Source organism: Orycteropus afer, unplaced genomic scaffold, assembly GCF_000298275.1.
Source record: "Orycteropus afer afer isolate SDZICR_OR568_19922 unplaced genomic scaffold, OryAfe1.0 scaffold00196, whole genome shotgun sequence".
Classification (NCBI taxonomy): domain Eukaryota; kingdom Metazoa; phylum Chordata; class Mammalia; order Tubulidentata; family Orycteropodidae; genus Orycteropus; species Orycteropus afer.
The window spans coordinates 5,476,617-5,491,953 of NW_006921783.1; the positions used below are offsets into that span (position 1 = coordinate 5,476,617).

Here is a 15,337-nt window from a genome sequence, read left to right on the forward strand (position 1 = left end):
TTTTTGGTATTTTCACGCAAATTCTTCTGCTAGTTGTGGTTTAGTCCAATTCTGCATCCTTTCCTTCAAGGCTCAGGGGTCCAAGATTATCTTCTTTGTCTGTGTTAATTGGTTTCCCTTTTCTTTGTTGAAGAGGGTCTGTGCAATCCTTCTGCCTAGTCCGCCATCTTGCCCCGCCTTTCTATAATTCTTTACTTCATCTTCTTGAGCCAGACTTTGAAATCTTTTGTTCAGCTCTTTTATTTCATCATTTTTTCATTTGCTGTAGTTATTCTGTGTTCAAGAGCATGCTTCAGGGTCTCTTCTGACATCCATTTTGGACTTTTACTTCTTCCCTGTCTTTTTAATGACCTTTTGCATTGTTCATGTATGATGTTCTTGATGTCATCCACAGTTCAGTCATTGGTGTTCATTGTGTCAAATCTGTTCTTGAAATGGTCTCTAAATTCAGATAGGATATACTCAGGGTTTTGGACTTCAACTTGAACTTGTATACGAGCAATTGATGGTCTGTTTCACAGTCAGCTCCTGGCCTTGTTCTGACTGATGATACTCAGCTTCTCTAATGCCTCTTTCCACAAATGCTGTCGATTTGATATCTATGTATTTCATATGATGAGTTCCACATGTATAGTCGCTGTATATGTTGTTGAAAAAAGGTATTTGCAATGAGGAAGTTGTTGGTCTTGCAAAATTCTGTCATGTGATCTCCGGTGTCATTTCTCTTACTAAGGCCATATTTTCCAGCTACCTGTCTGTCTTTGTTTTCAACCGTAGCATTCCAATGGCTGTTAATTATCAATGCATCTTAGTGCATATGTGATCAAAATACTGCATGTTTGGTAAAAGTCTTCAATTTCTTCGATTTTGGCTATAGTCATTGGTGTGTAAATTTGAATAATAGTTGTATTAACTGATCTTTCTTTTGTGGGTATGGATGTTATCCCATCACTGATAGCATGGTACTTCTGGATAGGTCTTAAAAAAGGTAATTTTTTATAATGAATGCCGCTCATTCTTCTTCAATTTGTCATTCCCAGCATAGATCATAAGATTGTCCGATGCAGAATGGTCAGTACTAGTTCATTTCAGCTCACTGATGCTGAGGTTATCAATCTTTATGTGTTCCATTTCAGTTTTTACCACTTCTAGTTTTCCTAGATTCTTTCTTTGTACATTCTACATTTCAATCACTAATGGGTGTTGCAGCTATTTCTTCTCGTTTTGATTCATGCCATATCAGCAAATGAACCTCCTGAAAGCTTTACTCCATCCATGTCATTGAGGTGGTCTGTACTTTGAGGTGGCAGCTTTTCCCCAGTCATATCTTGAATGCTTTCCAATCTGAGGAGCTCCTCTTGCAGCTCTGTATCAGACAGCGTTGCACTGCTATTCATAAAGTTTTCAGTGGCCAGTTTTTCAGAAGTGGACAGCCATGTTCTTCTTCCAGTCTGTCTTAGTCTAGAAGCTCCACTGAGACCTGTCTGCCATAGGTGACCCTGCTAGTAGTTGAAAAGCCAGTAGCATAACTTCCAGTGTGACAACAACACACAAGCCACCACAGTACAGCAACCAGACAGATGAGTGGTGGGTTTGAAGCTTGAGGAGTTAACATGACCTTAACTAGATCCTCCCTGTTCTCATGTCCGAGTATGTATAATTTTTCCTTAATTAATCAAAATATATCAGGTTTTTATTGAAGGAAATTTTCTTTGTTGGTTACCAGGGGTGGGAGGGACGGGGAGGGAACGCTGTTAGATAGATAGAAATAAATATTGAGTTGGGTGAAGAGAAGGGCAATGTACCAAAGTTGAGTGATCAATATGGCAGCATTGAGGATGAGAAAGACATAGAGAGGTACGTGGGAAATACAGACAACAAATATGAACCCTTTTGCATATACAGTACTGAGTTGTCAGTGAAGGCAAACATGGGTATATGGATGGATAGATAGGTAGACAGGCTAAACAATTAGGTATGTCTAAATGGGGAGTGTATCCAAGATCATATATAGGGTTGGCAGACAATGGTCCTATAAATTTATGTGAATGATCAGAATTCCCAGGTGTATAGTAGAGCTGACAAGGGGCAAGGTTGTGGTCACTGTTTGGTCACAGCCAGCTACCCAGAGTGACAGAGTAGTTGAACCTGCGGGCTTGGGACCATAGTCGCAGGGGACATCAAGCTCAGTTGGCATAACATACTATACAAAACATTGTTCCACCTCCTACTTTGGCGAGTAGCGACTGGGATCTTAAAAGCTAGCAAGCTGCCATCTAGATGCAATGATGGGTCTCTCCTCGTCAAGAGCAAAGAAGAAAGAAGAAAATCAAAATAAATGGAAACAATCAGTGCTAGCGACTGGTACACCATCCAGTTTGCAACCTATGCAACTTTGAGACCAGAAGAACTAGATGGTGCCCGGCTACCACTGTCATCCACTTGGAAGGGGATCTGTGTAGGAGATCCTGAATAGAGAGGGAGAACAATGTGGAACAAAACTCAAAATCATTTGGAGGGAAAAAAAAAAGAAGAAGAAGGTGAAGACCAGGTTTGCTGGTCCAATAGAGCCTGGTGTAACCACTGAGACTGGCCCCTAGCTGCCCTTCAGGTCTGGAATTGAACCCACAACTGTGGTTTCCAGCCAAACAATGTACAGGCATGTGAGTTAAACATTTACCTCAAGTAGACACACACCCTGGAGAGAACAATCATAGGAGAAGGAAGGGCTGCTTATGCCCAGGGAGACAGCACAGGGGGAGGAGAGTATGGAGGGCTGGACACTGGGAGGAGGTAATTATGGGGAGGAAGTGGGAGGGGAGCTGTTGCATTGTGGTAAACTGTTCAATGACATGAGACAAAGTAATGTGAACTGCTGTATGAAAAGTGAATTTGCTCTGTAAATCTTCACCCAAATTAAAAAAAAAATCAGGTTTTTTCCCTTGTGTTCAGGGCCCTAGAGTAGGAGACCTGAGTTCCATTTACATTTTGCTTATATTCATTCATTCAGCATTTATTTAACATAAGATACTGTATACTGTGGGAAGTACTGAAGAAAGGAGAAAAAGTGAAGAGCTTGCTAGTCATCTGTGGCCTAGATTTTTATTTATTGCTTAACATTCTAACTCTCCAAAATGGACTAGTCTTCCTGCTCCTCTTCCCTCGTAGCAGACCATATAAATGATTATTTGTTGCCTTTCTACTCGATTTGAGTAAGGCACTAAGCTGGGTGGTGAGGGGGCCTATAACTAAGAATTAAGAGATGGATCTAGCCCTTATAGTCTATTAGGGGAATCAAAATATATATACGCATGGTTGAAATACATAAAACAGAGCATAGTTATGCCTTGGAGGAGGATAGACAGAATACTATCTAAGAGAGAGGATGAGGTGGGGACTTTGAGGGATTTCACCTCTACCTCTCCATCATCGGGGCTAGGAGTAATAGGTGTTGAGTACAGATTCTGACTGTCACATATTAGCTTTGGGGTCTAGAACACACTTTTTAATTTTTGGGGGCTTCATTTTTTGTTGTTATTAAATTGATATAGTAATAATATACCACTGAGTTAGTAGTACTAGGATTAACTTAAATTTATGTTGTGAATGTTTCTAGTTCAGAATCTGGCAATAGCTCCAATAAAGAGATGTTTGTTCACGTGAAATGTTTTGTAAACTATAAAACACTGTGCAAATATAAAACTATATGTATATTTTTAGCGTTCTGAAGTAGTTTCATATTTATAGCAATTCTTTCTCTACAAATTAGCTCACAGAGAAATTTACACATTTTCTAGTGATTTTTCTTTCTTTTGGTGGAAAAGGGAACTTTTAAAATACCATTTCTGTATCTTGGAATAGCAGGATTTGAAATGTCAGATTACATTAATACCAGGCTTATATTTTTCTCATTGTTCTATTGATGTCTTCATGATACTAGTTTAGAGGTATCAGACTCCAAACATATGGAAAGGACAAACCATGCTTTAGCATTGTACATAAATGAAAGCACTGTTTCCTTCTTTCTTTTTCCCGTACTCCTTCTCTAGGCAGGATGTAGCCAATCAAATGTGTACCAAGACCAAGGAGGAGTGTGAGAAGCACTATATGAAGCATTTCATCAATAACCCCCTGTTTGCATCTACCTTGCTAAACCTGAAGCAAGCAGAGGAGGCAAAAACTGCTGACACAGCCATTCCATTTCACTGTAAGTACCTCCCTATTTTGGTACGGGATACTTAACTCATCTTTCAGTCCTGTCTCAGAAGCAGATAAACAGTGGTTTGAAGTGTTGGACAGTTGGAAAGCTTATGGAAGATAGGAGAAATTGGCATGATAGTTATTGAGAGTCAGACCCATAATATGGCAGGATGGGAAATGTAACCTAGGAATCAGAGTTCTATATTAGACATCAGGGTACCTGGAGCCAATGTGTAGTTCTGAGTCCCACTCTTGAGTCCCTTAAATATATCAGTTAACTTTAATGCTTGCGTCTATATAATGAGATGTCCACAAAGGGCTAACCTTCTCATGCTGTTATAAGTATGAGCCTTTTTGCAATCCCTCTGGAGAGTTTGTGGTCATAGATATTAGTTACTTAAGAGAACCCAGTAATTATTAATCAGTAATTACTAATCACCCCAGTGTTAAGTCCAAGAAGCAATTTGTTGTGTTGTTTACTTGCTTGTGGCAGTAATGACAAACTTATTTTTCCTCCTAATCGCTTGGCTTCGGAACTCATGGAACTTTGAATAAAACATAATGAAAACCATGATGAATTATAAATGATACCTTTCCTGAATGACTCCCAGAGCATAAGTAATAAGATATGAATGTTTCCTCCTCCCTCATCCCTTTCCTCATAGTCTCTAGAAACAGTTTTAGAGGTGACTAATTTAAAGCCTCATGATACCCTTTATTTTCATAGCACTTAAGATGTTAGTTTGCACTTTGCTCCCATATCCATTGACCCTTTGTTCCTCAGAGCACCGCAGAGCAAGTGCTCTCCTCATTTTATACATGAGGAAACTGAGGTTCAGAAGGTTAAATCATTCACACAAGGTCATAGGACTTGTGGATGCTAAAGCTGGGAGTCAATTCCAGTGTTTTTTGCTTTTCAGTTGGATAAAAGTTATAAATTGAAATTGGCCCTAAGTGGGTAAGGGAGCTGGAGAAGATAGGGTAAATACTTTGGTTCTGTAATATTAGAAGTAAAGATCTTAGGCTTCCTTTCATGTTGTTATTATTGGGTATAGTTGTTGATTCTGACTCATAGAGACCCCATGTGACAGAGTAGAACTGCCCCATAGGATTTTCTTGATTATAATTTTTATTGAAGTGGATCACCAGGTCTTTTTCCCATGAAACTACTGGGTGGGTTCAAACTGCCAACCCTTTTGTTAGCAGTCAAGCACTTAACTGTTGTACCACCAGGGCTCCCTCCTTTCATGTTGTTGTTGTTGTTAAGTGCCGTCGAGTTGTTTCTGACTCATAGCAACCCCATGCACAGCAGAACGAAACACTGCCCGATCCCGCGCCAGCCCCACAATCCCTTTCATGTTAAGGAAGTAAAAATCAGAGATAAGGTCCCCATACTTATTTAAAGAATTCCTTAAGTCTTTTCTTTTTTTAAGAAATCAATCTGTATTCCTATAATCTCTTTTACGTTGCCCTTTGTAAAAATCTTTTGAATTTTAATAATTCTCAGAGACATTTTCTATCACCAAACAAAAATACTTCAGGGTGTAGATGAAGACTATCTCTATGTCACTTTTTCATACTAATATTTTATTAAGTAGCTAAGAAAAATTCTACATTCTTCTAGCTACCGATGACCCTCCCCGGCCTACCTTTGACTCCCTGCTTTCTCAGGACATGGCAGGATACATGCCAGCCCGAGCAGACTTCATTGAGGTAGGAGAAACTTGCATTTAGCATGAGCACAAGATGCTTGTTTATGGCAAGGCTCATACCTCTTATCCATAGGCTCCGTACTACTGAAAGGAGATTTTCAAGGTGATGTAATTTGTAGGGCCTTAGGCAACCACATTTTCTTCTATTTGAGGGCCTTTTTTCATGTGTAAACATTTTACGTGTGGAACAATGAAAGTTCTTGAAACCAAGAATCTGTTTCTCGAGTGGCATTAGTGTTGGCCCCTTCTTCTTTAGTAGGTACGAGATTTCTGCAGTCTGGTTTTCACTCCACACCTCAGGGGTTTAAGGGTTCTTGTATTGTATCAGAGGTTGGCAGACTTTTTCTATACAAGGCCAGATAGTAAATATTTTAGATTTTGCAGGCCATACAATCTCTGTTAAAACTGAAGTTCACCATTATGGTGTAAAAGTAGCCATAGATAGTAGATAAACAAATGAGTGTGCCTGTTTTCCAATAAAACTTAATTTATAGAAACAAGCTGTGGGCTGTATTTAGCCTATGGACCATAGTTTGCTGACCCCTGCAAACCCCTGTATCCACAAAGATATAAGGAATGGCGAATGTTTATAAAAATCACATGTTCCTCATCTAGTCACAGAATTGAAACTGTGTGGATGTGCTCACAAGTCCCTTGATTTGTTTTACCCACAGCATAGCACTCCTAGAGGTAACTTGACAGTTTATTAATAATCTACAAACAATTTTGCCAGCCTCACCTAGTTAGCATTTTGTTCATGGCAGATGACATTGTAGGGCTGCCCCATAGACACCACCCCTGCAAACTGTAACTCATTGAATAGAATATGATGAACAGATCTATCAAAACATAGTAAAACGTATATGATTAATGCAGACATTTCTCCTTCCTAAAATAATTGAAGGCCTGGTCAAAGTTAGGTTTTCTTAGGAATGAACAGACTACTGTTAATTTTTAGAACAATAGATTTGGCTTTATTCTTGAATTCATTACTATTCTAAGTTTTACTGTCACTACTGCCTCAAAATATCTAATATTTTTCCCATGACTTCCTATTATTTGCAAAGTATCCTGGCCTTTTACCCCATTCACTATTTTTTTTTAAAATAATTTTTTAGTTTTTTCATTGTTGAGAATATATACAGCAAAACATACACCAGTTTAGCAGTTTCTACATGTACCAATCAGTGATATTGGTTACAGTCTTCAAGTTGTACAACCTTTCTTACCCTCCTTCTTTGAGTTGTTCTTTCCATTAACATAAATTGCCCTGTAAGGTTCCTATCCAATCTTTCCAGTTGTTGTTTGTAATTTGATCCCATGTAGATAGATCTGAAAAGAGCATAATGTTCAAGGCAGACATTGTTTGCTAGTTAAGCTAAATTATTGTTTGCTTTTATGAAGATTTCAGGGAATATTTTTGGTTTAAAGTTTAAAGATTAACTCAGGGCAATAGCTTTGAGAGTTCATCTAGTCTCTATGGTTTCAGAAAGTCTGGATTCCGTGAGAATTTGAAATTCTGTTCTATTCCTCCTTTTGTCATTCACTACTTTTAATCCAGTATTTGCTTATTTATTTTCTATTTGCTTCTATTTTATGACTACTCTAAGACATTAATTAAAGTTAATGGGTTTGGGGGTTCTGATTTTTTTTTTTCCCAAACAGGAGTTTGACAATTACGCAGAGTGGGATTTGAGAGACATCGATTTTGTTGAAGATGACTCAGACATTTTACATGGTAACATCTTATTTTAGCAAAACATTATTGCATTTAAACTATGTGGTAGACATTGTATTGTGTGCTAGGGATATAAGGAAAAATAAAACCTATCCTCTGCCTTCAAGGAACTCAAAACCTAGTGGTTGAGTTGCTGAACTTGTCCTGTTGCTGGATTTTGGCCACATTGAGAAAGGTTAATTGTGGTGATAATAAGAATGTTGGTATATAATGGTAGTTGGGAATACTCCAGCCCTCGGACTCTGTGGTCTTTCATTTGAGATTAAGTCTACACCTGGGTAATTGGTTAAATGGCCCTCATTTCCTCCTTAGAATGAAGAGAATCACTGTGAAGACCTGGGGACTTCAGTGGCATCTGCTAGTACTAGATGTTCACTGTAAGTTATCACCCTAAATTTCCCATAACAGAACTAGAATGGTACTTTTTCAAAGATTTTAAGACCAAGATTGGTAATATCTTGTTTCTTAGAACTACTGAATTTATAAGACTTCTGAATTCTCAGATTAGCCCTCTTAAAAGTGGGCAGTTAGACTTTCATTGAGTCTCTTTCTTTCCCTTCTGTCCGTTGAATGAACTACATGTTTTAAATAGTCCTCAGTCTTCTATTTCATTTCAATCCAGAATTGAGCAAGATGTAGTAGGTGAATAATGCTCTTTTGGATCCTATATTTCCCAAACAGCATCTTCGCTGTTTCTCTCAAATCCGTATCCCAGACAGGAAAAACCGGTAAAAAGCCAAGTTGAATTAAAAAACAAATTTTCATTTTGTATTAACTAGTGCTCTTGTCACTGGAAGGGAAACTTGATTCTTCTCTCCATAGAAGTGCTGCCTAGGTATTTGTTATACCAGCTCTAGGACCAAGAGAGACTCTTCATAAAAATTTTATCTTCAGAATTTTTCTCTACATATTTCCTGAGCTTTTTTTTTTTTCTTAATTCTATTCCTCCTCTTTTCTCCCACACAACTTTTATGGAAAGTCAGAGTGACGCAGATTGAACTAAAAGAGGAAAGCTTGAAAGCATACTACTTTAGTGTTCACTAGATCCATTGTATTTGTGCAGTTTTCCATGTCAGTCTCTTCAACCCCAATGACTCATGTTATTGTCTTTTGTCACCTTTTCTGTTCCCTTGAAGACACTGTGCAGATTGCCATTCAAGATTTCTCTTCATACACATCAGCTTTAGTTAAATTATATCATCTCCTGGCTTATATCTTCCTTGTCCAAAACACCAGTCTTCCACATGCAAAAAGGACAGCTTCATAAATATCCTTTTAGGTTCTATTCAAAAATACTGAACTTTTGAAAGTCAAAATCTCTAATGTCAATAATGGCTTAACTATGTCTGACTTGGTGAATCACTTCTCTGGGCCCTAATCCAGGGTCTTCATGCTTACATTTTGACATTAATAAGACAACTGTAGTAATGATTGATTTTTAATTTCACTCTCCATTCTTTGTGTCAGCAAGGTTTGCGATTTTCTTCTGGTGCATTTGTGATCCTTTCTGTAATTAAGTGGGGACTGAAGGAATAATCAGAGGCAATTAGTGATCTTTTTCAGTTGGCATTTCAGTTCTGTAGCACATATTTAGCTATTTGTGCTTTTTCTTCCTACAATTCTGCATCCTTATAAATCATCAATTTTCATTTGAATTAGGACTAAAGCATTAGCTATTAATCCTTATACAAAAGAAACTTGAACAGATTGTAAATAATAATGCATGTCTCCTCTCTCTCCCTGCCCACTGGTGAATAGTAAGATATTTAGATAGGTGCCTTTCCAAAGACGGTAACATTTTAAAAAGGTTTGGCAGCACAGGAGACCAAAGAAATGACTTTGCTGGTGCCACAAAGGGATGCTCTGAGTTTTATAACTCCTCTCCCAAACAGTCTCTCCCAGCACACTCAGTGAAGGGAACTGGGAGTGGAAGATGGCTCAGGAAGAAATGAGAAAAAGCTTTCTAAGCACACCTGGAAAAGAGAGAGAGGCAGAGGTTTTGTGGGAATCAGGACACTAATTCTACCTTGAGCTTGCTTCTGAGTCACTCTGTAATCTTGAGCAAGTTCTTGGTGTCTAGCTCACTGTTCCTTTGTGTCCCTTGCCAGTAAAGAAGGGGTGACACTAATTACTCAAAGAGTATGAATGTCTCCAATGAAAGGTGATACATAATTCAGATTGATGTTACTACTATTCCATTATACCATTATACTCAGTATTACTGAGCATTAACAACATTCCTTCTATGTTCTCTCATTTATAACTACTTGAAGGAAGCAAACTGTTTGTCTGGCTTTTATATTCAGTCCCAGGATATCTGGAAGATAGTTGATGCCACCAAGCCCTTTCCTCAGCCATACAAAAGATTTTTGCTTTGATTTGTGGAATTTGTGTAATAAAATTGGCTTGAATGACCCATTATAGGAGCTAGGGATATAATGGAGGGATAATTAATTGCATTCCAGCCCTACCAAAGGTTTTCAGAATGGTTCCTGAAAGGACATTGCAAATTAAGCAGTGTCTGGGAAGAAAATAAGGAAGTTCAGGAATCTCAGTGGTACCTGTTCATATTGAGAAAACACATTTTTTTTTTTTTTAAATTTTATTTTGATTTGGGTGAAGATTTACAGAGTAAATTCACTTTTCATACAGCAGTTCACATATACTTTGTCTCATGTCATTGACCAACATTTACAATGCAGCAGCTCCCCTCCCACTTCCTCCCCATAGTTACCTCCTCCCAGTGTCCATCCCTCCATACTCTTCTGCGCCCTGAGCTGTCTCCCTGTGCATAAGCAGCCCTTCCTTCTCCCATGATTGTTCTCTCCAGGGTGTGTGTCTACTTGAGGTAAATGTTTAACTCACGTGCCTGTACTTTGTTTGGCTGGAAACCACAGGTGTGGGTTCAATCCCAGACCTGAAGGGCAGCTAGGGGCCATAGTCTCAGTGGTTTCACCAGGCTCTATTGGACCAGCAAACCTGGTCCCCACCTTCTTTTTTATTTTGCCTCCAAATGATTTTGAGTTTTGTTCCACATTGTTCTCCATCTCTATGCAGGATCTCGTACATCCCTTCCAAGCGGATGACAGTGGTAGCCGGGCACCATCTAGTTCTTCTGGTCTCATAGTTGTATAGGTTGCAGATCAGATGGTGTACCAGTCGCTAGGACTGATTGTTTCCATTCATTTGGTTTTCTTCTTTCTTCTTGACGAGGAGACACCCATTGTTGCATCTAGATGGCAGCTTGCTAGCTTTTAAGATCCCAGTCGCTACTCGCCAAAGTAGGAGGTGGAACAATGTTTTGTATAGTATGTTATGCCAATTGAACTTGATGTCCCCTGCGACTATGGTCCCAAGCCCACAGGATCAACTACTCGGTCCCTCTGGGTAGCTGGCTGTGACCAAGCAATGACCATAACCTTGCCCCTTGTCAGCTCTACTATACACCTGGGAATTCTGATCACTCACATAAACTTATAGGCCCATTGTCTGCCAACCCTATATATGATCTTGGATACACTCCCCATTTAGACATACCTAATTGTTTAGCCTGCCCACCTATCTATCCGTCCATATACCCCTGTTTGCCTTCACTGACCACTCAGTACTGTATATGCAAAAGGGTTCATATTTGTTGTCTGTACTTCCCATGTACCTCTCTATGTCTTTCTCATCCTCAATGGTGCCATATTGGTCACTCCCATTTGGTACATTGCCCTTCTCTTCACCCAAATCAATATTTATCACTATCTATCTAACAGCATTCCCTCCCCTCCCCTCCCACCCCTGGTAACCAACAAAGAAAATTTCCTCTAATAAATAAACCTTTCCTTAACTTTTACAATAACGGACTTATACAATATTTGTCCTTTTGTGACTGACTTTTTTCACTCAGCATAATATCCTCCAAGTTCATCCACGTTATGCGATGTTTTGCAGATTCTACATTATTCTTTAGCGTTGCATAGTATTCCATTGTGTGTATGTACCATAGTTTGGTTATCCATTCCTCAGCTGATGGACATCTAGGTTGTTTCCATGTTTTAGCTATTGTAAATAGTGCTGCGATGAACATCGGCGTGCATATATCTGTTCTTGTCATGTCTCTCACTTCTCTAGGGTATATACCTAGTAGTGGGATGGCTGGGTCAAATGGTATTTCTAATTCCAGCTTTTGAAGGAATCGCCATACTGCTTTCCACAATGATTGTACCATTTTACAGTCCCACCAGCAGTGTGTGAGAGTCCCAATCTCTCCACAACCTCGCCAGCATTTGTTATTTTCTGTCTTGTTGAACTTTGCTACTAGTGCTGGAGCAAGATGGTATCTCATTGTTGTTTTGATTTGCATCTCTCTAATAGCTAATGATCGTGAGCATTTCTTCATATGTTTGTTGGCCGCTTGAATATCCTCCTTGGTGAAGTGTCTATTCATGTCTTCTGCCCATTTTTTAATTGGATTGTTTGTCTTTTTGTTATTGAGGTGTTGAAATGTTCTATAAATTCTAGAGATAAGTCCCTTGTCAGATATGTTATTACCAAATAGAAAACACATTATTGATTCAGAGAGAGAGAAAGATGCAGAAGACTCATTAACTTCTCTTCTAAAAAGATCCTTTAAAACCCTATGGTCTCATGGTATTTTCTGGGACCTCAGTGCTGATGTTTAGTGTAGTTCCCCTCTTGCTGACATCTCTTTCCCCGTCACTTTCATTTGGGAAAATGTCTCCTATATGGTTTTATGGACTCCTCTTTCCTGAATTTTTCAGCATTCTGAAACCATAAGTAGGGCATCTTTTAAACATTGCTGTCCTGTAACCGGGCAAGCAAGAGGCATTGGAACTCCAGCATGCTGGGTCTGTGCTTTCCACACTTCTCAGGGATGCTCATCAGAGTAGTTTACTCTCCCTCTATGTGGACAGCTAAGTTCAGTAAGATTTCTTGGCCATACATGTGTTCTCCCTTCCCCCCACCTTTTTTTCTATCATACTATCAGCTTTTTGATCCTTTAATGGTTAAAACAGAGGTCCGTCCTCATGTCTGTGTGCACTTACCTGTTGGTAGCATCATTTTATGTATAGCTCATTTTAGAAAAATACATAATTACAATAGCTAATACTTAAGCACTTACTATGTGCTAGTACCATTCAAAGCCTTATATACTGCTGAACTCATTTAGTCCTCACATAACCTTGTGAGGTGGGTCTCCCCATTTTACAGATGAAGAAATAGAAGTATGGAAGGTCAGGTAACTTGGCTGACGTCGTACAGCCAAGAAGGGCAGAGGCCTCTCTAGTCTGTACTCTTAACACTGTGGTACACTTACTGCCTGTATAACTTTGAATTTGTGTTGCTGTTTTTCTTTCGTGAGGCTTCACTTTTTTATCTTCTATAGCCACATCACATTTCTGAAAAGTAGGAATGGATATATATTTTCCCATTTTACACTTGGGAAATACACAAAGAAGTTAAGTCACTTGCCTAAGGTGTCCTTGTTGGTGACTTTAAATATTAGGTCACATGGTTAAACTGTGTGCATCTTAGTCAAAAGCTTAGTGGATAAATGACTTTAAAGAAGCTTTGCTTCTGGGGAATACCTGAGTCACAGGTTTGTGCTTGTTTGGTTGTGATAGGGATTTTCATTGGTCTCTCTGCAGTTAAGTCCTGTGAGTTGGTTTTCTTGCCAAGCAAGCAGTAAGTGCCTTCTGTCAGGAAAACAGAAACATGTTGCCAGCTATTTTGAACAATGTTAGAAATACATTGCAGTGGGAAGGAGCTGCCTCTGACTTCTGCCCACTTCTTGAAATATTTTAAGGACAGCCTTTTGGGAATTTTATTATCACTCCTCAGTGTAATTGCAGGAGACTATTCTTTCCCCAAAGCCGAGATATCAGAGATCTTGCATCAGTGGATAGGTCATGGGTGTCTTTGGTTTGTTTGTTTTTAATAATCCCTGGTTCTTTGTTTGCCAGCTTGTACTGGAGTCTCCAGTTGCTTTAAGTAGACTGTGAACTGAGGATTCGCGTTCCTGCAGGATCTGCCTTCTCATTTCCATTCCGCCTGCTGTGCTCTGGCCCTCCCTGGGTTATTCATGCAGCTTAGATCTTGTAATCAGTTGCTCTATCTGAATGTGCTTATGAAGAAAAGAGGTAGCTTCAAATATGAATTTTTCTCTGGGAGAATTCCAGTTCTCCTCCCAGTTGCTTCTGTGTGTTTCTTTTCTTCCCTTTGTTCTCTAGAGCCAGTCATACAAGTTTAAACTACTGAAATGATTAAGCTGTAAAATATCAGCAGTATTTATTTATAGGTTGTTTTCTTTTTTCTTTTTTTTTTTTTTAACAGTCTCAGTAGTTTTTTTTCCTTTCCTTTTCTTTTTTTTTTTTTAATTAAATCCTTATAAAATCTCAGGAAACAACAGTAAAGTACTGTCTTAAAAAATTATAGAAATGGTTTATCGAAATTAACTTAATTCTCATTGGATTTCAAGGCATGTATTTTCTATTAAACTCATTTTTTTTTATTGTGATTTGAGTGATAAACACATCTTACTGTTGTCAGATAAATGAGATAAGACATGTAAAGAGCCTGGAACATGGTAAGTATTTACTGTATTTTAATTATTATGACAGTTGCTTTTCTTTTTGCCTTGAACTACATTGACTTCCTAATTCCTCTTCTTTCTTAAGAAACACAGAGTATGCTATAAAACCTGAATTTGGTTATATTGCATGTCTGAAACACATCCTGTCGTCTCTCTTTCTACCCATCTCTTCCACCAGATGGTGATATAAAATGTGACTCCATCATCATAATCCCAGAAACTGTGTTGTAAAACATTGGGAGGTCATTCTTGGATATCTGAACTTTTATATGGAACAACCCTATAAATCAAGAATGATTTCATTTGTAGAAAGAGTCTTCTACCTAAATAAAAAACTTGAAAACCATTGCCTTAAATCTTTTCTTGTTTTAAAAATTTTTACTGTGATTTGAGTAACAGTTTACAGAGCAAATTGGTTTTCTATTCAACTGTTCATACGTGTTTTATTTCATGACATTGAATGCAATCCCCACAATATAACAGCACTCTTCCCACATCTGCCCTATGGTTCATTTCCATTTGTCCTTCTTTCCTATTCGTTCCTGCCTTCTGAGCTTTATCCCTGGGCAGATGCTGCCCTTTGGATCTCCTATGATTGGTTGCTCTAAGGAGTGCTACTGTTCCCTCCTGGTATTGTTCATACCATAGGCCTCTTTTTTGTTTGCCTGAAATTTGAACCACGTGGGTGAGTTCAGTTCTAGGCCTGAAGAGTGACAGAGGGATGTGGTTTTGGGGGTTCCACCAGTCTATCAGACTAGTAAGCGTGGTGTGATTTGGGTGAAAATTTATAGGGCAAGTTTGTTTTCCATTCAACAGTTCATACACATTTTGTTTCTTGACATTGATTGCAATCCCTGCAATGTAACAGCTCTCTTCCCACTTCCGCCCTGTGGTTACCTCTCCCCTGTCTCGTTCATTCCTGTGCATTCCTGCCCTCTGAGATATCTCCCTGCACAAATGCTGCCCTTCTGATTTCCCATGGTTGATTGTTCTAAGGAGTGTACCTACCTGGTATAATTGATAGGCTTGTCTGTTGTTGGGCTGAAAGCCACAGAATGAGTTCAGTTACAGGCCCAAAGGGTGACT

The 15,337-nt window shown here is 38.9% G+C and overlaps 1 protein-coding gene across 1 annotated transcript in view; it reads left to right on the top strand.

The window, feature by feature from the left end:
- TADA2A (transcriptional adaptor 2A) overlaps nt 1-15,337 on the top strand; it is a 91,057-nt gene that overhangs the window by 42,493 nt on the left and 33,227 nt on the right. Inside the window, exons 5-7 of the mRNA XM_042781921.1 lie at nt 4,050-4,207; nt 5,825-5,913; nt 7,578-7,650. Coding sequence (XP_042637855.1) covers nt 4,050-4,207; nt 5,825-5,913; nt 7,578-7,650 — 320 coding nt within the window. The remainder of the gene's footprint in view (nt 1-4,049; nt 4,208-5,824; nt 5,914-7,577; nt 7,651-15,337) is intronic.